Source organism: Myiozetetes cayanensis, unplaced genomic scaffold (genome assembly GCF_022539395.1).
Source record: "Myiozetetes cayanensis isolate MyiCay16 unplaced genomic scaffold, myiCay2020 scf14, whole genome shotgun sequence".
Classification (NCBI taxonomy): Eukaryota; Metazoa; Chordata; class Aves; order Passeriformes; family Tyrannidae; genus Myiozetetes; species Myiozetetes cayanensis.
In genome coordinates, this window is record NW_026087048.1 from 120,814 (window position 1) to 144,329 (window position 23,516).

Below are 23,516 nucleotides of genomic sequence, written 5' to 3' on the forward strand. Positions count from 1 at the left end.
ATATGAGTTAGGGCAAGTGTTATGGTGTTGGTGGAGGAAAAATGCCTCCACCTCACCTTCGACCTTCATCCTGGTAAATCTCTGTCAACTCCAGTTGCTGCCTCCAGATTACAGGGCTTTTAAAGAGAAACAATTAATTGTCTTCATAATCAACTTGTTAGGGCTATTAAGGCCTATTAGTGCAACCAGGAACCTGATACAGTTATAGAAATGAAAATAAGTAGACTGGAAAAAATCAGTCTGTACTGTAAGACAAGTGTATAAAAATGGTGTTTCTTCTATTAAAGTGGTTTGGGATGCTTTCTGTGACGATTTAGGGGCTAGGCTTGCTCTTTTTTTTTCTCCCCACAATCTTGATTGTTCAGAAAGCAGCAAGATGCCCAGTTGTGAAAATAGAATACTGGCTACCCTGGGAGAAACATTTAGAAGTAGTATGAGATCTATTTGTTCACCAGTGCATGTCTAAAAAGCAGCAGTGCATCTATTTGACGTTCTTATAAATGTCAGTGCAACACGTAGCCAGGAAAGAGTCCTAGGGTTGATTTCAAGCTCCTTATTTGTAATTGGGTCTTTGGGAGACAAGAAAACCCCAGTCTGTTTTGAAGGCTGCCCCTTCTAATGAGGAGCTTTTGAAAAATATGGGAAAATAAGTCTAAATGAAGTACCTGTGGAAGCTCATGTTCAAAACACTTGTTACATTTTTTGTAAGAAGCTGTATAAATCTCTTCAGCATCAAGCATCTTGTTCTCAATTATAATATTTACTCATTTTAAAATAGTACAAGAAGTAAAAGTATTTTGTGACTCATGAAAGTTTGAACACTTGACAAAAATTGGTTTCTCCATTTTGGAAAAGGCTTTTGAAATGCTTGCTAGCTAGGGAGCAGGCATTTTTTGATGGGAAAAAATGTATGATGTATGATGGGAAGCTGTATCTTTTATTAGACTAGAGCGTAACATTGGAAATTAGTTGGACTCAATGGTCCATGTGGATCCCTTCCGACTCAGAAGATACTATGACTGTAAATACTGGAAAAGCTTTCAGGCAAAGGGATCAAGGGACTGAAAACAGCCACAGTGACTGGATTTCACTAGGAAACTTGCTTTAATGCTTGTCCTTGCTTTACCTGCTCAGAAAACAAGAAGGATTTCAGTCCCTAGGCTCTTGCTTTAGTACTTTTCACAAGTATTAGAATCTCACACATTTAAAAAAAGATGTGATAGTTACAGTTTTTCAGCTTGCACACTGCATTGAACTGACAGATGTGTAAAGAAGAGACTTAGCTAATGAAATTGATATAATGTGGATTCTGTGAAGCCTGTGCTGCCTAAACGCTCAGCTGAGAAACAGTCATTCAAGTGTGGAAATACAGCGTTTGCCCTGTTAGCTTTGAGCTTTGCACTGTAAATATTTTTGCATGAATCTTTCTGCACTGACTCTATTGGTTTAGCTGGATTAAAGCATTGCTCCGATTAAAGCCTCTTGGCTTCACTGTAATATAGGTTGTGGCATGTACGGTCCTATAAAAAAGGGATGGCTCCTCTGGTAATGCAGCAGGGTCAGGAAAATTTCTGACTATAGATTTCTCAGATTTAAAGTTGGAGTTTAAATAAAGATACACTCTTAGCCATATATGTTTATCTTATCAAATACTAATGTTTCCTGGGTAAGTAAATGTACAACCTGTTTTAACCAGCAGCACTCAGCTGGGAGTTGAGCTTTGCCAGTCCTGCAGATGTCATATGAGAGTTTCTCTGAAGAACTTCTGGTTTGGCAAATGTAAATCAGTTTACAGATCTGCTTGCACTATGAATGCCTAGAGAGCTGGACTGAATCTATTTAGCTGAGAGAAATAAGTGAAATTTGGACTCTGTATCAGTATAAGCAGTGTGATGACTCATAGAAAAAAATTCTCATTTAGTACCTCACATCTGCTTGAATCTCTTGTTCAATGGGTTAAACATATTCAGTATTACTCTGTGGTAAAATTTGGCTATGTAAATCTTGAATTCAAATTTTATTTAGTTATTGCTAAAAAAATTTTATTGAAAATGCGTTACAGGTTGCCGTTAATGGGACCAAGAGTAAAATGCATGCATGCTTTCTGAGGGCTTTTGAGGGATTCAGTGACAACTGTTTGCACTATGTCATTATACAGCTAATATTACATGAATCTCCAAACTGAAAAAAATGAGCTTCTAAGAATTTCTTGCACCTGCATGGTGACTACTTGAAAAATGCTGTGCAATTATCCAAGGAGTGAAGCAAGCAATATCATATCAGATGAGGTACCTCTCTAAAGCAGAGGATGTCTTTTGTCCACAGGTTCAGAAATCTGCAGCTGCAGTGATCTATGTGCTTAAAGTGTAGGTAAATGCTATGCAGGTGTAAATGTATACTCATGTTATCTTTGCCAGTAAATTCAGCTTAAGTCCCCATCTTTGGCCACTTATTCCTGCCTCTGTGCTACGAGGATAATTTTTAAATGAGTATCACTTCAGTTCTCCCCATAGAGTTAGTGAGATGCAGCTATGGAGGGGCTGACACAGTGCAAGAGGAGAAACAAGTGATCAAGTAACATGAGGAGAACATGGGGCTTTCATCATGTTAGTGTGTATTGCCCACTGATTTCATGTGCTGTGACATACCAAAGCCTACAGGCTAACCCGTGACATGTGTTTTTCTTTCCTGACAACAACAATAGCTCAGGAAATAGCGCAATATCCTCCTACACTGAGCACTTTCTGTTCTAGTATCCTCACATGTATATTGCCATCTTGAAACTGTTACATACACTGAAAACTTTTTAACTTATTTTAAAAACTTGTAACTGGTTTTATTTATATAATTAAAAATATTAATTTTAACCACACTGTAACTATTACAGACAAAAATAGGGCATACTGCAAAACGTGTTGTCCCAGGGAGCTAAATTTGCTACTGATTGCAGACACAGCTAAAATAGAATATGTAATAACAGATAACCAGATGTATACTTAGTTGCTACAGGCTAAAAGTAACTGAAAAGCACTCCTAACTTTAAGATGGAAAGGATGTGATGCTCAATGAACTTGTCTTAAATAGAATTTATTGAGAGTGTAGGCTAGATTATTGAAATATGGAGTTAAAACTCATAAAACTGTGTTCTACTGTAGTGTTTTATAGCATGTTTATATGTAATATTTTATGCAGTCGTGTCTCAGACTTAATATATTTTGGAAGGATAATAATTTTCAAAGGGAACCCCAACAAACCATTGCAGACCAGTGGTGACACCACTGTGTAATATAATCATCCAAGTAATATATAGTTAAGAAAGCTGCAGGGGGTACAAATAAGATAACTTGAGTTTCTTAAGCTGACACAAACATGGATCTTTTTAAAATGTTGTGGGTTTGGTTTTGGGTTTTTTTTTGTTTGTTTTGTTTTAGTTTTTTTAAAATTGTTTTTAATATCTGGAGGTAAGAACAAAAGCAAATACTAAAATGGACAGAGTTCATAACCCTTTGGGTGTGACCATCAGGAGCTTAATCACTTTACTTACCTCCTCTGAACCTTACTGAAGTTGCTCTTGCAAAGCAGGTGCTACTAGGACAGAGCTACCAACTAAGGTAAAGATTACACTGGAATTAAGTGGGTGTAGTCTGGTGTTCCCCCTTCTAAGCACACTGTTAGTCCCTTGATTTGATGGACTTGTGAATGTGAATTTTAAAAGAATAAGTGGAGTCTTGTATCTGTTGTAATAAGAAAGATTAGAGGAGAAAAACAAATTTGATATTCTAAAAGACAAAAGCTGAGTGGCAAAAAAAAAAGAAAAACATTATAATTTATAAAGTTTGGTCATTTAAGTTTCTACATTTTTGCAATTATTCAATAAAGTCTTTCTTATATGAAGAATTAAGAAACAAATTAGCTCACACTTTTGCACCATTATCTATAAATGTTTTTAGCAGTATAACAATTTTCAGTATATATTTTTGTGTTGAATGTAACAATTTTCAGTACATATTTTCACATTCTGAATGCAAGCCCTTTTCATTAACAAAAATGAGTCATGATACTTTCCCGTAGTACTCCTTGCAAGCCTGCTGTTTGTGCTCAAGAAACTGTAGAAGTGATCTCACCTTTCAAAACTATCTGGGTTGGAAAACCACACCTTTTCTCCCCATCTTTGTTTCTCCTTAGATGTGGGGAATTTTTTTTTTTTGGGGGGATGGTTCTGAGAACAGTTCTGTCGCTGTATCTTGCGCAAGGGTTCCTGGAAGATTTCTGGGTTTGGATACAGAGTTGTTTGCTAGCAAGGAAATTAAATGAATCAACTTTGTTAAGCTGTCCTGGGCTGCTTTCCTGAAATACTTAAAGTTTGTAAGTAACAAAGCCTGTGTAGCCTGTGTCTGTTTTAGTTTTTATTTTCTAAAGTTGCCTGTGCAGTTAATCTTTGGTGCATGTTGCTTGTTATCTGGGCAGGCATTTTGAAGAATGAACTGCTAGTCATTCTCTGTAAAAGCAAACTATGACAATAAGAATTCTGGATCAGTGGAGCATGTGTGGTACTGTCTGCAGTGTGACTGAAACCACAAACTCACTGAATGTGCACCTGCTGAAGTCTCACAGCTGTCTCTGATTATTTTAACAGTCCCTTCTCTACCAAATAAAGCTGGAGAAAGTAGCACAGTTCAGAATATCAGATATTTTGACATCCAGTGGCTACTTAACAGTGAAGCATTTTGTAAAATCAGTCCTGATGAGCTGCAATGCATTAAAATACATAGTTCTGTTCACAAAATATCTGAGAAGCAGAATAGTTACATAACATTTCTGTAATAAATTTCTGTAATAAATTAGCTCTGCTGCCATGAACCACAAGAACTCACAGATAACATTTGCTTCAGCAGTGGTCTCAGATTTTGTCACTACACATAATTATACATATGACAAAGATTCTCTAAGACCTGGTCCAAACCAAGGAGACTCTACTCTTCAGCTCTACAGTGACAAATTCTTTAGGTATTTTAAGGCTGAAAATAATATTGCGTTGCCACTGCAACCTACTTTTAATTCTGTTTGTACATTTCCCATTTGCTTGAAAGTTGAAGTGATATTCTGGCTGAACAGAAAAAAAAACTTGCACTGTGTTAAACCTAGTACTCTTTTTTTAAGGTGTTAAACAAGAGATAACAATGACTTTAAACAGCACATGTTTAAGACAGGCTGACTGTCAGAACAGGTTGGGTTTATTCATAGTCTGGACATATCCAGCCTCTGGTCTGTACTTGAAATGTATGCTTTAACCTGTTAATGAGAGGTAAAGTACAGGTGTTCGGGATTTTGTCTTTGTCTAACAGTTCCAATATGTGAGAGGCAAGGAGTTACTGGAAGTCTCTGTTCCCTGTATACTGAGCAGTTATCTGCACTGTTTTTAGGAGAGGCACCTGCAGTGATATACAGCCTTTTAAAGAGTAAGTAGATATAGGAAGCAAGCTTTAACTGCATGGAAGTGGAAGGAAGATAAGAATCATTACTAGATATCATTACTACATTAATTTTTTCCCTAGGGACTTGATTCATCAAGACACTGAAGTTCTGTGTAATTTTAAGGACGTGGATTTCCCACAGCTTTCTTTAAACCACTTTGTTATTTCTTGAGGTAGAAACAGATACTTTCTTCTCTTGTAGTTTATATGGTAAATTCTGATTTTCTCTTCCCCTTTTTTCTTCGTTCCTGAAATGCTGAAATACAGAACGTACAATATCAACTAAACTGCAGGACATCACTGATAATATATAGGCATACTATAGTTAAGCATCCCAAGACTCTCTCATAGGACAACAAAACCATCTGATATCTTTGAAAGATCTTATATGAACTGTTCTCTTTTTCTGAGCCACCAACACCACAAAACCCACAGGAATTAGTCTCTGTGGTGGCTGCGGTTCTGCAGTTTCCTTCTTCCTCATCTTTAAGTGGTCAAAACGTTTCTTAAAAAGTTAAGTCAACACAAAGTAGAGAATAGATTTCCTGTTCTTGCAGTGTAACGTGTCCTCAGTTAGAAAGATGGATTCACACACACGACTGTCCTTCTGTGTCCTTGGAATCAATTTAGGGTTATGATTTGAACTACAGTTGTTAAATAATAGTTTTATTTTTAGGTTTCCTACCAAGAAAATATAATCATAGTTTTTTTAGGCATCTCCTAGTGTTATTTAAAGGATGAGTAAAGCACTTGCTCTTCTTCAGCACTTGACTTTTGAGACACTTTTCTCTCTGAAAATGGGGAAGCCATCCTGTTTTCAGGACCTACAATGGTAGTATCAGGAATATATTTTAAAATTCTAATCCTTCAGATCAGCTAACAGATGGGACTTGGTATATATCTGTATCTGACTGAATGTAGTATATATATAGGGCATAGATATGCATAAACACTAACGTGTATCTCTCTCACTATAAATTGATATGTGTATATATATACAGAGACATCTGCTGTTTCCCTAGAGCTTTTTAAAGGGAATACATGAATACACTGGAATCCCAACAGCCTTAACAAAATGCAACATGGTTTTTCAGACATTAATTTTGTAATACTTTCCTAAGAATTTTCTTAAAAAAATGTTAAATAGGAATATAATTCTAGGTTACTTTCATTTAAGATAATGATTTTATGTTGACTACACTAACATTTGATTTGGCATTTTCAGAACTGTTGATGGAAGGTTTGCTTGTTAGCAATTTATTAATGAAGAGTTGAAAAAACTCTCCTGAAGGAAGAATTTCAAAGAATAGGAACATGGTTCTGCTATTGCTATGTATAAAACCAAGCAAAAATATTAATTAAAAAATAATTTGCATCTACCAATAAATGCATGCATTTTGCCAGTACTAATAGAATAAGATGGCATTTCTAGCTCCTCTAATTTATAGCAAGAGTAGAGATGAATTTTAAAGAACTGTTGGAAGGAAAAAGAGGGGAGGTGGGGAGGGAAGGAAGGCAAGGAAGGAACAAATAATAAAAAATGAAAGCAAAAAAGGAAAAAAGATTGAGAGAAAGAAGGAAGGAAAAAGAGAAAGAAACATAAAGAGGGAGAAAAGAACGAGAAGGAAGAAGGAAAGAAAAGAAACAGAAAGAAAAAAAAAGAAAGAAACAATCAATCAATCAATCTTGTTAGTCTCTGTGGGCCAAAGGAGTTCTATATGTCCAACTGCCAGACGTTTCAAAACCCTTACAGAAGTCCTTCCTTGTTCAATAGTTTCCCTCCTTGTCAAATTCAATGTGTGGACTGATGGCATTTTCTCATCCAGTGTAAGATGATACAAAAATGGCACATTCATCTTTGTTGGAACTTTCTTTGCTTACTATTTTTCTTTCATCATTTTATTTGTTCCCCATCTTTCTCCCAATACCCTAACTACTGCTTTCCTTGCCCATGGTCCTTCTCCCTTTTTTTAGGGATCCGTTTCCAACCTCTGTGTGTTTGCATGCCTGCAGTCCCCTTTGGTTCCCCTATCATATGCCTCATCTTGGTTTATCATCTTTAGTCTTCACTCCCAGTCGCCCTCCTCCCCAGCCTGCAGGTGTTGCCCACCCTCCCCAGAATTATTTGAGGGGAGAAAGATGAAAGGGAGAGATTAGTTTAGCCTACACTTTATCAGGTCACCCTCCATGGGTTTTTCATGCGTCTCCACACCTTGAAATCTTCCCCCTCCTTCCTGTTGTGTTCTCAGCCTTTTCCTTCCTGCCTCCTCTGGTGAATGCTCTTAGACTGTGGCAGTGAAACATGTGGGCATAAAAAATGTCACATTCCACCTTCTGCACGTGTAGATAGAGTAAAAAAAAGAGTAATTTGAGGCTTAGCTACATCTAGCAATTAACAAATAAAACCCGTGCAATAGTGTTTTCAGGGAAGGGGCCAGTGGAGGAGCTTTGGCAGAAGGCCATGCTGCAACACGGGGAGCTCCCGTGGAGAACAGTCCCCTCCGGAGCTCAGCACAGCCTCTGCATCTCCATGGGAAAAGGGGTGAAGCCACAATACTCGAGTAGTCTGGGAGCAGTCAGGTGTCAGAAAGTCAGGGATGGTGCTGACGAAAGCTAGAGGTTACTGGGGCTTTGAGTCTGCCCTAGTGTGTGCTGGGGGACGGTTCTGCTGGGCTCTCTCTGCCCTGCAGTGCCCTATTCTCCACACCATGGTGGAGGAGTTGAGTTGGCCCTTCCCCCCTGATTTCGGACTGTTGCCTTGGGAATTTGCTTCAGCTATTTCCTGGAATATGAATTTGTTTATTTTCAAAGGAGAACAAACATAAAACTCATACAGTAGCTTTGGGTAGGGTGTTTCTTGGTAGAGGGAGTGATTTGGATCATGAATTATTGCTTCTTTTTAAGAATTTAAGTATTTCTGAAGATTGCATGGAGCACAAAAGCACTTGGTAGCACATAAAAAGTACAACTGTATGAAAATAATGGCCCTGATACCATGGCTTTTACTGTCATCCAGATCTCGTGAAATGTTTGCAAAGAGAATGCAAAGTACTCCTATTTTGGTCTGGAATTTTTTCTCACCGACTTTCCTTTCACTGGCAGCTTATATACCTGATTAGTCATGCAACTTTTGCTCTAATCTAGTATTAAACAGTAAATTAATCAACATCATAAACTGTGGATCATAGTGACATGGCTACTACACAGATTGTGACATCTTTTCACTGAGGTTTGAAACACTTAAGTGGGTGATTCTTATGGAAGTGGTTTGTTTAACTTATGACTTGGTCCTACAGAATTTGGGAGTATGTGCTCAGCTTTCTTGTAGCATGAGCCATCCCAAAAGCGAGAGTCAGCTCCAGCTGAATATTCAGACAGACTCATCGTGCATGGGTTAGGCACCCACCTCCCAAAAGTAAAATAACATCTTTTAAAAGCCTTCCTTTTAAATGGAAAGAAATGTTTGCAGTATTTCTCTTAGTGCTAAAATACTTACTTTATAAAAGACACTAAAACCACTGTGCCTAAAATACTAGGGGAAGTTTATTTTTTAAAGCTACAGGCAGCAGTTCGTGATCCTATAGGAAATGCTAAGGCTATGCAGTCACCACCTGAAAGCAGATCGAATTTCCCAAGTTGTTTTCTTTTTGTGTCTTTATTGCTTTTATCTCAAGAACAAAATGTACAATTAAGGAACTTGAAAACTAATGTCCCGCCCCTTCAAACAATAGGGAAACGCAAAAGCAGGTTTGAGCCCGCGCTGATCGACATGCCAGTTCTGCGGCCAGTTCCAGGGGGACAGGAATTCCTTCGCCTCGCCGAGAGCGCAGAGCCGGGCCGTGCTCGGCTCCCCCCCGCCGCAGCTCCGCGGGGCCGGGGCCGGTCCCGGCCTTCTCCGCTGCCGCGGTTCAAACGCCCCCCGCGCTCCCATAGGCTGCGCCGGGCTGGCCGCGCTCGGCTCCCGCCGCCTCGACCATGGCGCAGGGGAGCCCGGCGGGGGCCGAGCCCCGCGGGCGGCCCCGCACCGCGCCGCGCCCGGCGGAGCCTGCGGGGCCGCGATGGGACGCTCCGCCGGCGCCACTCCGCCGCCGTCCGGGGGTCGGGGTCCGGCGGCGGGACGGGGGGAGGCGGCGGCGAGGCGCGCGGTCCCCCCGCGGCGGGATGGGATGGGCCGTGCCGGCGGTCGGACATGTCGGTGGCTGCGCGGGGGGAGCGGCACGCGGCGGGCGGGCCGCGCGGCCGCTGAGGGGGCGAGCCCGGGGGCAGCGCGGCCGCTCCCACGCTCCGGCAGCGGGACCCAGCCCCGGCGCGCCAGGCGCCGCGGGAGAGACACCGCACTTTTATCAAACTTGAGCCTCCGCTCCCCTTCCACTTTCTTCCTCTCTCCCTCCTCCCCTGTCCCTGTCCCCGCCCCTTCCCCGCCGCCCTCCTCTTCCTCCTCCCTCCGCGCCCTGGGATGTTTATTCGGGCGGCTGCGTGAGGCGCGGGTGGTGGTGCCGAGTTTCTCTCCCCCGCTGAGGAGTTGCAGGCGCGCACACGGTCGCCCGGCTCCGGGGGAGAGAAGGAAACAAAATGTCTGCCAGGGCCGCGGCGGCTCCCTCGAAGGTAAGGCTCGGCCCCCGCGCTCCCCGCCCGCTCCGGTCCCCGCGGTACCCCCGGCGCGGTTTACCCTTTGCACCGGCGAGCCTGAGGTTCATCGCCGAGGGCGGGGGCAGCGGACCGAGGAGGTGGGCGAGGCGGGCCGGAGCCTCCCGGCCGCTTTCCCCGCTGAGCCTCCCTCCCTCAGCCCCCCGGCCCGGCCGCCCACCTGTTGGATGTGCGGGCGCGGGGCCCGGCGGCGGGGCGGCTCCTGGAGCTCCCGCCGCTGCGCTGGCCGTGCCCTTTTGTTCCAGGCTGGAGCCGGGTAGCAATTAGGAAAGGTTCAGCCGGGAGAGTCCTGTACTGCAGGATTTTTCTGTGGCCGCTGAATCAGTCGGGGATGATTGTTGCTGACATACGGTAAACAGCTTTGGAGCGGCAGTAATCCGTCTGAAACTTGTGCCGGTCCTCCACCTGATCCGTAGGTGTTGGTGCAGGTGCACGGTGCGGGGTGTGTACTCTGACCTCCCCCGGCACAGCGCGACGGTGAGTAATGCTGAGCGTCCCCGAGGGGAAGAGGTGGAGTTAGGAACGCTCAACAGGTTGTTTCTGCTTCGTGTAAAATTAAAGGTTTACTTTGAAACTAGTTTGAATTTGAATTTCGAACTAATTTTTAGCTTGTGGCGCCTGAGTAGTTGCTGTGGCTTTAGCGCGACGAGTTCCCGTCGTGTTGCCGGAGCTCGGATTAGTGGTGTTTGCTTTCGAGTGAAACTATGTGGTTTCGGTCTGATGTCACTAGCCGGTATGCACTTACTCAGAAGTGATTTTCTCCAAGCTGAAGCAAAATGCACACCTTGCTGCTTTGCTACTGAAAAACTTAAGTACTTGAGGTACTAAGTAACAAGCAAACTTACTATAGTTGTAAGATAGTGTTACCTGGAGATTTTATCAATACCAAAGTCTTACTTTCGAGGTGTACTTTCAAGGCAACCTCAGCTCCTAGACAGGAATTAAAAAAACTTAAAAGCCAGTGTTGACTTACTGAGTTTCATGCCCCTTTTAAGTATGCTTCCAGAGATACCTTGTTGCATTTAAACATAAATGTGCACACATTTCAACAATAAATATTTATGCTGGGAGGAGTAACTTATTTTGGGTAATATTTCACACTGGTGGTATTGCCTAACTATGGAGACAAATAAAACATATTTTTTAATCCTGTTCAGATACATTTATATTAACAACAAATAGGAGTTGAAGATAAATGTTGTCTTGAATAGTGTGTTGGAGTTCTGCTATGTGAGGGATTTTGTGAAATTGCATCACCTTAAATTTTGCAGATTTTCTTTTGTATAAAATTGTAGTGTAGAAGTTTGAACTGGAAATGAGAACTTTCTCTTAAAATACAGCTCTTTTGTGAGGCTGTGGACAAATACTGTCTTCTACACGTGCATGCACTGTCTTAAATATTTTTTCTATTTTTAAATACCGAAGTAGTATCTATTTTGATTGTAGACTGGTATACAGACTGATGTAAATTCAAAGTTGTTTCTTACCATAGCAGTTATTTGAAACTCTTCCTGCTCATGGTTATATCACATTGACCCTTTGCCTACATGTATACAATATCAGCCAAACTAATTATACTGCAAGTTATGTTAATTTAAGAATGTTGCAAAATATAATCTCACTTAGGTTTAACTCTTCACTGCTATACATTCAGATTTATAGAAGTCACATATTCAGAAATAGCGTTCTCACAAAAAAAAGTTAAGTTTGTAAGTCCTGTAACTTTGCCAATATAAATTCTTACAGTATAGCTGTAATACTTTTTTGTCAAAATTATTTCTTGCCTTTTTCATCTTGATCACAGAAATGGCTTTAGAAGCTAGAATCTGATGCATACAGTTGATACGAATTTTCTTGTCAAAACAGAAATGCTTTTAGTAGATGGACAGTGTTATTTGTACTTCAGCCGTTAGTTCCTGGTCCACTGCCCATTAAAAGTTGTAGATGGGAAGATTAAAAATATTTTTTAAATACTACAGTATTGGAGGACTTCTGTGTTCAAGTTTCAGATCCTATTTCCTTCAGTCCCCCCTTTGGACACGGTATCTGGTTTCTCATTTTTGGGGTTGTAATGCATTTAAAAAAAAAAAAATTTGATAAGCTGAGTAACTCTTATTTGTATATGAGAGAATCTTGGCTGCTGTGATTGATTGTCTTATGCCCTATTATCAACAGTCTTTAACAAACAGTCTTTCACTGCCCTTCACTTTTGATTACTTAGCTTTTTCCGTGCTGTGCTGTAAAAGAATGTGTTTTTATTAAGGTGTTACATGCTTGTTGTAGCTGTTGGTAGCATACAATAGAAAATGATGAGAGAAATAAAGTCTTGCTTGCAGTCTAATCTGGTCGTGGCTGTTACTGCAAAACAGTAAGGGGCCTAATCTCCTCTGATGTCTTTTTGAACAGTGCTGATGGATGCTGTGGGAATGACTTTGTCAGTGTCTTAGTAATGGGATATGAAGCTTTTTACTTTTAAGCTGGGTTTTGAATATAGTCCACATTTGAAAAAAAACCAAAAACCCAAAAAAACCAAAACAAAAAGCTTTTAAATAGTAAATGTGGGGCCTGGAGTTACTGAATCCTTGAGCTATTTTGAATGCAAACCTGAGTTCTGGAGACTTTCTTCTAGTTTTAAATAACTTCATGAAGAATATTTCCCAGTCTTTCACTTCAGTCCTGTAATTAATGGAGTTTTGGTTATTACAGCTTGTTTTCTAGCTCCAGGCATGTATCTGTTAACTAGGCCTTGAATCAGAAGTTGAGAACATGATCATGTTAATGGTTCAAGACATGCTGATTGCAAGGATTCTTTGGTTTCCTGTTTTAAGAGGGAATGATCTATAGTTTTCATAAATGTGGGTTACTGCTCTACCCAAAATCTTACTTGGAGACAGGAATGTATTTTTTCCTTGTAGAGGATATATATGCAGGCTCTTAAAGTGTTTTTTAATATAGTCTGTGAGATAGCTAAGTTTGGAACAGTATTTTGGTTTTCCCATGTATGTCTGTACATGAACATTGTAAAGTCAGATCAGCTCTCCAGTTGCTGGTGAGATTCATCAACTGTACCAACAAAGAAATAAATACATAGAAAACATAAATAAGAAAGTAACTTAGAACTTGGCTTAACCTAAGAATCTACCTCCTATTTGGAAAAAAGGTCCTTTAAAATTACTGCATTGAATTTTGATAGTGTTTCCATAAGTTGTATTTTCACCTTAGGAAATACTATTTTTAATATTCTGTGGTTGGTTTGTTGGTGTGTTTTCTAAAGAAGAAATATCTATATAACATGTGTTTTGGGTTTGGATTTTCTTAAATTCCTTGTTATGACTGTCAGCAACTTCAGCTACCAGGTGATACTTTAGGTGCATTTTTCAGTATGAATTTTGTTGCAATGTGAGAAGAACCATGAGCTCCACACTCTGTAGGTCATTATGAAGCGTATTCTGGAGTTTGCTTCTGGTTCAATGTTCAGCATAAAGATTACTGTAATGTAAACAGAGCTTGAAATCTGACTGCCTGGCAACCGGTTCCACCTTTATAGAGTGGAAAATAAGTAAGACCTTATCAGTGACCAGCTAGATAATCTCTGTGTCAAGGAAAATGCTTAGAAACAGGTTATTGTACATCATAGGTATTTAATGTGCACATTGCACTACTACTTGCATTCTATGAGAAGAGATACCATGCAGAAAAAGGCTCAAAATATGGTATCTTAAATTAGTGCTTGAAGTCAAGAGTGGTCACTGAGCTTGAATATATGTCTGTGTTGAATGCTGCAGGGTACCATTGTTATCAAAACCTGGGTGCTCATGAAAATACTTGTTACTAAATCCTCAGCATAAGGTAGAGAGTTGGGAACAGAGCTGTAACTAGTGAACTACTCAAGCTCTGAATTGTGCTAAATATTTTGGTTTTATTACTTGAAATGCTCTGCAAAAGTCTTATCTATCTCAGATCACAGCGCTCATCCAAAGGCTTTGTCTCAGAGTTGTTGAAGTTCTGACCGTTTGGTAGAGGCCCTGCCGATAAGTGCAGTGTGAAATAGGATCCTCTCTTCTGTTTTGTTGTCCTGCCTTCTACAGAGGAGGGGCCATATCTTGTCTACACCAGAGTAGTGGGGAAAAATCTGATTACAGTCACAGTGTGGGGAGAGTAAAGCCATGTGCCTGTCCATGTCAAAATAAATAATCCCAATGTTTAGTTTAGAACACTGTGTAAAATTCTAAGTGTCTGTTTGAGTTAAAGAATAGTATTTGAAGCTGTAACGGTTATTGTTAAGTTTTTGTTATGGGTTAAGAGACACCTTGGTCATTCATATCTCCCAAATTTGTCCTTTTTATTATGGTATAAATACAACAAAAATTAATATCAAACTGTGCTCAGTGTTTTCTCAGGCAAATATATTGCTAATGACTTCACTGAATGTACTGATTAAGCAAACAGCCGTAGGGAAGTCTTAAAATGAATTCCATGATTCTTTGCAGTGTATTTATGCTGAGTCCAAAAAGTCCTGAAATGAAAACATTGTCTTGTCTTATAATTATGCTATTTTAGGGACTGATTATTCAAATGTGTGCTCTACACTCATAAATAGCAGGGTTGCTCTTGTGTCAAGGGGCTGTGACAGTGAAGATCTGAGAAAATGGAGGGTCACATTGAGCTGAATGTTGCATGGTCCACTGTGGGTCCCTTGGATCCTGCAGACTAAAAGGCACTGCTGAGGCCACAAGTGTGCTAAGTTGTCCAGGGGCAGTGGTGTCTACTTGGTTACCCATGAGATTTTTTTCCTGTGTTATATCCTTGGATAACTCCTTAAGCCCCAAGCCCTGTGGACTCCTTGAGTTATGTAGATGGGCTATTGCAGGGTTGGAGAAACGCTCCAGTATGTGCAGGACTGGGCACTTTGCATATGATTACTATTCCTAACTCTGTAGGATCGTAGTAGCTCTTTAGGGTTCTTTCCTGCATATGCATATCAGGATTTATATGGGCACTTGGAAAAATAACTTTATTCTTGGTGCTAAAAATTTTAATATTGGCTGTACGTTAAAATAGTATTTATTTTGTCAAGAGCATTTGGTAATCTTTAATAGGATTTTTGTTTCCTAATCCATTATAAACAGATGTTCTTCTTGCCCTAGGGGAGGGCAACCTAAATTCAGTCAGATGATAGCTGTAGGGAGTGTTGCATTGGAGAAGTTCACATTCTTGGGAGACACGGGCAAAGGTATGGCAAAGGTATTTTTGGCCTTCATAACTCATCATAGGGTGTTTGGTTAGTTTTCCATAGCAGAGGAAGCAATAGCAGAACTTGGCTCTGCTCGTCTTTTTGTCTCTCTAACCCCACATATTCAAAGTACTGGTGCTGAAAATAGAAATTGGGCAAAAGTAAGTAGTTTCTTTGATTTGTAGTTCTCAAGGCTTTTCCCAGTAAGTATTGCACTGAAGAACAGTCTTGTGTCTTCCTCACCACTGCCTTTTACATTTGAGTTCTTCTTAGGAACTTAATTATAAAATATTTCCTCCGCTCCTCCTAAACAAACAGTAATTTGTTTTCAACTCCTGATCCTCTGGGATTGTATAAGCAGTTCCTTGCCTAGTTTGAATTGGGTCCAGTAACAGTTCTTCCCCTCTGCCCCACTGGGTCAGCAATTGCTTTAACAGATGGCCCCCCTTTATGTATCCAGATTAAAATTTTTCTTGTAAATATTAAATGGACCTATTCCAGCTATTTACGCTCTGGGCTGGTGACTGTTTCTTAGGATGTACCCAGATGGGACATAGAATGAGCAAGATACATAGAGACTTGTATACACATGAGAACATATGGTCAGGCTTTTGGATATCGCTCCTGAAGAAGAGTTGATGTGACTGGAATAACATCCATTGCCTTTTCCTACAGACCTTGTTGGCTATTTTCTTTAGACCACAGTTGCTACAAGTGGCACTCCTACTGCAGCCTTAGTGACTTAATTAAATTAATCACAAAGTTCATTAACACAAAACTTACTAAGAAGTGTCTTGTGGCTGAAGAGATACTGCTCAATTTTTCTAAGTAGAGTTAATTAAAAGGTGGTAATAACCTTAAATTATAACTAGAAGCAGTAGCATAATGAAACAGGACAGATTGTGAAATTTGAACAATGATCTCAGTTCTTCTATTACTTAAATTACAGCGGTGGTGACATGAGTTTGCAAAAGGACTGGCCTGGCACGCATTGCTGTAAAACGGTGTATAAAAACATAGATAAAAGTCTCAAAAGAATAAAAGAAAAAAACCTAAAAAACCAAAGGGGAGATTATGAACATAGCTTCTTTCAGCTTTGTTGAAAATATACTAGGTGTAAATTATGTAATCTGAAGATTCCTTGGTTCTAGTAGAAAGTAACAATTAGAATGACTGTAACTGTGAAACTCCAGAAGTAACTTCGAGGTGCTACTTGACTATGTCTATCAAGTACTTAGTTGGTTTTCAGTCTTATGGCATCAGGATAGTACCTGAGGTTTAACTATGCCAAGTACTGGTTATCTGAACAAATTGCAAGACTCATAATAAATATGTAATTCATGTTCATTTTAGATGGCTGGCTTCCCCAGAAGGAAATCTGAGAGGAGGCCAGATCATGTTAACCCTCTCAGCACAGGATGCTTGTTTAAAAACTTTTTACTCTCGCCTGACTCAGCATTGTTCCTACGTGTTCTTTGGAAAAAATACTCCTTTGCCTAAGAATGCCTCCACATGAATTAGGTTTCCAGCACAGTGTTTAGGTGAAAAAGGTAAACCTGGACTCCCTGAAATATTTTGCACACAGGATAAACCTCTCTGTTAATAACCCAACTATGCAGGAATGGAAATTCCTGGAGGGTAATCTCATCTGAGAGTACTAAATGGACTTGCATTTTGATTGGGTTTTGCACTCTATGGATAATGTAGACCGGATTAATGCTCCTAAAACATGGAGCCTTTAGCTAAGGAATACAAGAAAGGTTTATAAATACAAGAAGGGTTTATAAAAAACATGTTCATGGCTTGAACCAAGAACACGTTTCATCTGAATGCAATACACTGCAGTAGAAGCATTCTGTAGTATGTTGGCTTATTTTTTCCAATCCTCATCTAGTTTTATTTATTGTAGTTTTATTTGTTGTTGATAGTTGGATGGTAAATCCACCCTAGAACTGCCCAGGAAACTGCTGAGTTTCAGATTAGGGCATCTATTGGTTAAATAGTTTGAATACCTTGTCAGTATGCAACTCTGAATATTTAGCCTATTATGTTTGTCTTAGAGCTGCTGACTGCTGTATTTTACATTACTTTAGGTGCAGTAGTACCAGTTAGATTGAAATACACCCATTTGTACTTGTTCTGATTTCATAGCTGCCTATCTTGCGTGTTAAGAGGAGTTTTGGGGATGGAAGTTGAAACATTAAATGTTTGATTTTTGGTTTTGAAGAACTGTGCTAAGTCAGAGATGATTCGTTTGAAATAAACCAATGCCAGTGTAAAAGGTTTTCTCACTTGTTTTTTTCTGCAATCAGTAAATGTCTCTTTATCTTGAGAAAATGTGTAAGCAACAGTTAGAAGTCAGTGGTTGAGAGTTGCTGAGATCATTGCTCCTTTAGAACGACCAGTGTTGTCGGTTTGTTTGTTGTTTGTTGTTTTTTTTTTTTTCCCAGCATTGTGAGGGTACCTCTTAAGTGTATCACTGCTAATGCTAGGAATATCTTTTTGGCTGTAAAGTTAGTTTGGTTTATGATAATACAAGATTTGTGTCCTGCAGTTTAAACTGTGCTAGCATCTTAAACAGGCAGGATATTTTAAACTTGAATGGGATGTTTCTGCAGCATGCGTTTTGCTAGCCTGAACTTCTGACTGCATTTACTATCTCCATTAAAAAAATAATCAACCACGCCTTTAAGTAGTTACTGATAATAAAAATATTTCTAGTGAAAGCAAGCAATCAGAGAAATATTGCATAGGGTTTTTTTTCTTCTTCTCTGTGAGTCAGATAAAATTAAGAATTTTTACTGTGTTCTTTGCATTTGTCCTTTGTTTTACTCTCCCCTGTGTGAATGATCAAGGCTTGAATTCACTACAGCTATTTTTATTAGTGGTACAATAGTGCTGCACAGGACAGGGTGAAGTAAACTGTGGTGAGCTGCCAGTGCAGCTGAGCCGTGGGATCAGGTTGGGTGTGTTTGCTTTGGTGTAGGGCAGCACAGAAGCACATGAATCAAATAGTGGGTTGAAATAGTTTCACTCTTCCTGATGAAATTGTTGACAACTAAATATGGCATTTTTAATCTCGTGAGGTAGATTAACTGAGGGTTCCAGGTTTTCTTTTCTATTTGTAGAGAAATTGGTTAATGAAGTTGATGACCAACCTTACTTTGCTGCAAGTTACTTAGAATGTTTATACCTGGCAGTAATAACTTTTCTCTGATATAAAGTACCATTTTTCAAATGGAACTAAACTGTTAGTATGAAATTGCATTTTGCTTGCTCTACCTTTTAACTTCCAGAACAAGACCTTTTTAATTTGCTTAGTAGTAGCTGAAGCCTTGCTGTATTTGAAAATCAGTTTTATAGAAAACGACTTTGAACATTTTGAAACACTTACTAGAGAAACAAACTCTCAAAGATATTTATACTTGATAAACTGCTATAGACAGTGTTACAAAACTCATTAAATAATTTTTCCTCTATAATAAGAGCAGGCTTTTTCACGTTTTACTGGTTTTTGGTTGTTGGGGTTTTTTTGTTTGTTTCTTTGGTTTTTGTTTGTTTTTTTTAAATTTTTACATTAGTCTGTGTTTCCTGGATATGCTTTCAGTGTAGAGGTTAGTATGTAGCTGACCAAAACATAATACCTAAAATCTGTCTTTACTGTCCTAGCCCTTCAAGCAATGTAATTATGTTGCTTCCAAGCGATAAGCCAAGGCAATTTACAGATTACTGGAATGCTTGAAAACACTGACCTTTCAGGTCACTCGGAGCACTCCTATTATGCAGAGATTGCTGTGGCACTGTTGTAATGTGCTGGCCTGTCACATGCTGACTAACTTGCAGAAAGCTTTGATGCAGCTGTTTTTAAAAATGCTTTTGCTGACTGATAGGCACTTAGGCTACTACCTCTGAACAAAGCTAGCTCTCATTCCGTGCTTTTAGCCCCCATTTTCTTTAACAGCACCTCTTCCCTGCTGACTACCCACACACTTCTTATCTGGGCCCAATTGTTGACTTCTGTCCATTTAAATTATATTTGTGTTAATTTTCACTTCAAAAACATTAGTGTGTGTGAGGCGTTTGGTTTGTGTGGTTTATTCAGAGCTGCTGCAAACAATCAACCTTGAAAAGTTCATGTAGTGGCTTTAAAGAGTGGGTGGATTACGGAGAAGAAAGTGTGTGTGACTTGGGAGGGGAGGGATTAAAAAGAACAATGGTCCTTTATTAATGATGACTGCTACAGTGGGAATTAGTTTACTACCATATAGCATATATTGTATAGATGTTTGAGCTCATTGCTTTGCTTGAATTGGTGTGAAGAATTGGAAGAATTTGCCATGTGAATGTTTCTCTTTTTTTCTCGTACTTAATGGGCATCATACCTGGTAACTATGCTGGTACCTTCTTCTACAGGACTAGAACATGAATAAAGATTAGACTGACTCGAATTTTTGTTTATTGTCTTTACTTTTACTTAGTTTTATTAATAATTGTTAGATAAGGTAGTACCTGAATTGCAGGGATCACGGGAAGAGGAAAAATAAGTCCAAAAGTATAAAATCTGTAATTCCAGTAGTCTGAAGACGCTGTTACAAGGATAAACTGTTTTGGTTTTTTCTCTCTGAATACGCAGAGAATCCATATCCTCACTGAAAAGAAGGTGCTGGATGTTTGGGGGAAGTGGATGTCTAATCTAAGTAAGCCTCTAAGTAAGAAGCATAATAGCCCATTACCTATGAAGGGCAAATTTAGCAATTCACAGTTCAACCTTTGTTTCCAGGGAGTGTGTTTATATTTAATATATTCTACAGGTTACCTGTACCTCAGATTCTAAGCCTGATTGAGTTCAGTGCTTTTTTCAATAAAAAACTAAGCATCTCTGTATTCTGCTGAGAGGTGGAAAACAAAGTAGTAGTATCTGACTGATATTGTATATATGTGTCATGTGCACTATTTTATGTAGTTCCAAGACTAGCTGCTGTTGTGCAACATGGCATCATTGTCTCCTTGTTTGCAGGGGTGTGACTACACCTGTTTACTGCAATTCCCATAACTGCAAAATATGCACAATTTGTGCATAAAATCTCTTGAACCAATAGTGTATATTCAGGAATAAGCAGCTGGTGTACTTAAAATTGCCCTTGTTATTTGATTACACAGTATACAGTGGCAGTGCACTAAAACATAAATTTCCAGTTGTAAAAGAGTGCAGTATATTTTCCCCTCTATAGCAATGCGGTGAAGAGAACAGAATGAGCAATGATTTTACATCAGGAACCTAACAGTGTAATTACACAGTGAGTATTTTCTTACTCTTTTGGGTGTAAAGTCTGCACTCCTTGTAATGATAGTTAGGACAAAAAATTCGATTTTCATATATATTCAAATGGTCTTTTTTTGTAATTTTGCCTTAACTTCCATAGAAGAAAAAAATTTCCACAGCTCAGTTCAATATGTGTTAATCTGAATCAACTGAAATGGCACAACAAGGCAAGAAGGATGCATTACTTTCATGTCTTGATAACATTACAGTATCTTTTAGAGGATTAAATTTCAGAAGAAATTACTTCTGAAGGTGAACCTACAGTAATCAGTGGAAAAGATGCAACTAAATCAATACATTGATACAAGAAGTACAAATTTAGATATTGTCACTGCACTTAAATTTCTCTTGCAATTTATTAGAAGATACATGACTGTTATCAATCAAGTTTTGAAAGCATTCTGACAGTGAGTTTTCTTTTGCTGTTCAGTTCTGGCTTCACTGATAAAACTGTGCTACTGTCTTCCAGCTGTCTTTGCTGGAAGTACTCTTTCACGTCTCATTGTTCTGACCAACTTTTTCACTGTTTTTATCCTCCCCTATATAGTCTTCAGGATTTTTTTTTTTTTTTTTTTAAATACTCTGGATTGGATAGTTTCTCTGCGTTGAACTGACTCATCAGAAAGATTTATCTGGTGTACTGAAGCTAAACTCTTGAGGTTTCTTACTCATTTGGGAAGATGTTCCTTTGAAAGAACTACGACTTGCTGAATTTGCAGGTTTGTTGCTTTCTTCTCCTTCCACCATCCCCAGTATCTGGTTCTTGTTGACGTAACTTGATAGTTTTTCAGGGCAACACTTGAATGAACAGTAGCTGTAACCTATGATAATCAGGTCATTTGCCAAAATTATGCAGACATTTCAGCTGATAACCAAGAGCTTACCCAGTTTCTTCTCTAGCTGGTTGGATAAACAGCTGGAATATCATTCATACTCTTCCATTTCAAAAAATGTGCTGACTAAACAAAAAAGACATCTGCCCATTAAGCACAGATGAGAAATACTTGCTAAGAGGTAGGTTTGACGAGTAGCATCTCTGAGAAGTTATGTATAGACTTCTATTTTTAGTCTTTGTGTTCAGAATTCCTCTTCTGAAATACTGTGTGCTTGTTGTCTCCACCACAGCTTGGCTAGAAATCAAGGATTAATTTTGAAGAAATTATGATGATTTAGAGAGAAAGAGCAGCTTCTCATAAGTCTGTCTCCTAAGCCTGTAATATCTCTGCTTGTGTTACTGCATAGCTGATTTTTATTTCAGAGTTGAAGTCATAATATCCACTGTTACATTATGGGCACGTCTTGATGTAGTGATGAGTTTGGGATTCTTCACTTGATGTGTCTTACCTTTGACGTGCAAAATCAAAAAACACTGTACTTGAACATAATTTATTTTTTGTTGTTGCTTCTGTGTTTATAAAAGGTACCAAACGGACTGCTATAGAAGATAATTTCAGTGATGTGTCTCTATTAGGTACCAAGGACTGAGAATGACAGTAGCTCTTCAGACCTGTACAGGCAGGGAGACCACCCGTAGTTTAACTGTAATGACAATTCTAAAAAGGCCTTAACATTCTCCTGCTATTCAACCTGCCAGCAGAAAGCTTTGGTATTACTTACAGTGCTGATATGCCTAGATTTTCTCACTGTTAGACATCAATGGCTGTCAAACTGCTGCCTGTATTTACTTGAGTTTATTTGTAGCTTTCTTTAATACTTCAGTAATTTTTATTTTTCTTGTTGAGTGCTTATAGAGTGTACAAACTTTTTTCTTCATCATCTCAATTTTGAAAGTTACTGAAGCTCATTTAAGTATGAGCATTACTTTTGGTCATGTTGGATGATTTTTTGTGGATTGATATAAATTACTTATGCTAAGTGTTCTTCTAACTTGCACTGGAGTAGACTGATATTTTTGGTGGTAGGGAGGAGAGCCCCTTAAATGTCTTGTGGAACAAATTTAAAATGAGCCCACTAAAAAATAAAAATGCTTTGCAACTCAGTCAACTTTACCATTCTGTCAGACTTGTTTAGGCTGAATTCCAAGTGCAAACTTCAGATACTACAATTGTGTATGTTTGGATGCTTATCGCTTGCTAACATGAGAAGCTCAGATTTCATCTGGGAAAAAGTGTGTACCCATCAAAATCAGTAGAAGACAACCTGAAAATATGGTTGTGTTGTATCCTAACACTAAAGAAAACCTAAGTAAACCTAAAAGACTTCTTTTGAAAGATATTTCATAGTAATACAGATGTTTGCATGCAATGGTACTGACGCAATGATGTGTACTATGTAGGTGTGTGGAACTGTAGGTTATTTGAAATGATGATTATAATCTGTCCTCTACTTGATGCTTTGCAATAGCCTTCCCTCTAGTTTGGAGAGGCTGTTGCAGAAACTTTGCTCTTCTGCTACGTGTTGCACTCCCATTGGTCTCAATATTTAAGTCTGTTAAATATGTACATCAATAATCAACACTATTGTTTTGACAAAGCATGTCTGTCTTTGATCTTTTGAGAGTAAACATGGCTGGGAACACTGACTCCTGACTTGACAGTGCACTGTAAAGGAAAAATGTCACCAGCATAAGTGCATGCAAGCTGATAGTTGGTGCATGCTCATGGAACTTTGTGTTCAATTTATCATGTATTTGTCAGGATTGGGCAGCTAAAATACTTACATCCTTAGTTTACTGTGTAGTTGCAAGATGTAAAGCAGAGGTGGAATGGGAAAAGAGCTTTCAACTGCATTTTTTTTTTCTCTGTATCACCTTGTAATAACTTCAGGTTCCTTAAGAAAAGATCATGAAGCAATCCTAAAAATATGTTGCTGATTTATC

The 23,516-nt window shown here is 39.1% G+C and overlaps 1 protein-coding gene across 12 annotated transcripts in view; it reads left to right on the forward strand.

Annotated features, from left to right (window-relative positions):
- TJP1 (tight junction protein 1) overlaps positions 1 to 23,516 on the forward strand; it is a 191,096-nt gene that overhangs the window by 113,592 nt on the left and 53,988 nt on the right. The window contains exon 1 of one of the 12 annotated variants that reach the window (XM_050309297.1): positions 9,850 to 10,079. The exons of 10 other annotated variants lie outside the window; for them this stretch is intronic. In XM_050309297.1, coding sequence (XP_050165254.1) covers positions 10,047 to 10,079 — 33 coding nt within the window. In that variant the 5' untranslated portion in view covers positions 9,850 to 10,046. Of the gene's footprint in view, positions 1 to 9,849; positions 10,080 to 21,313; positions 21,397 to 23,516 lie in introns of those variants that run through there. One more of the 12 variants, XM_050309298.1, reaches the window with a different exon arrangement.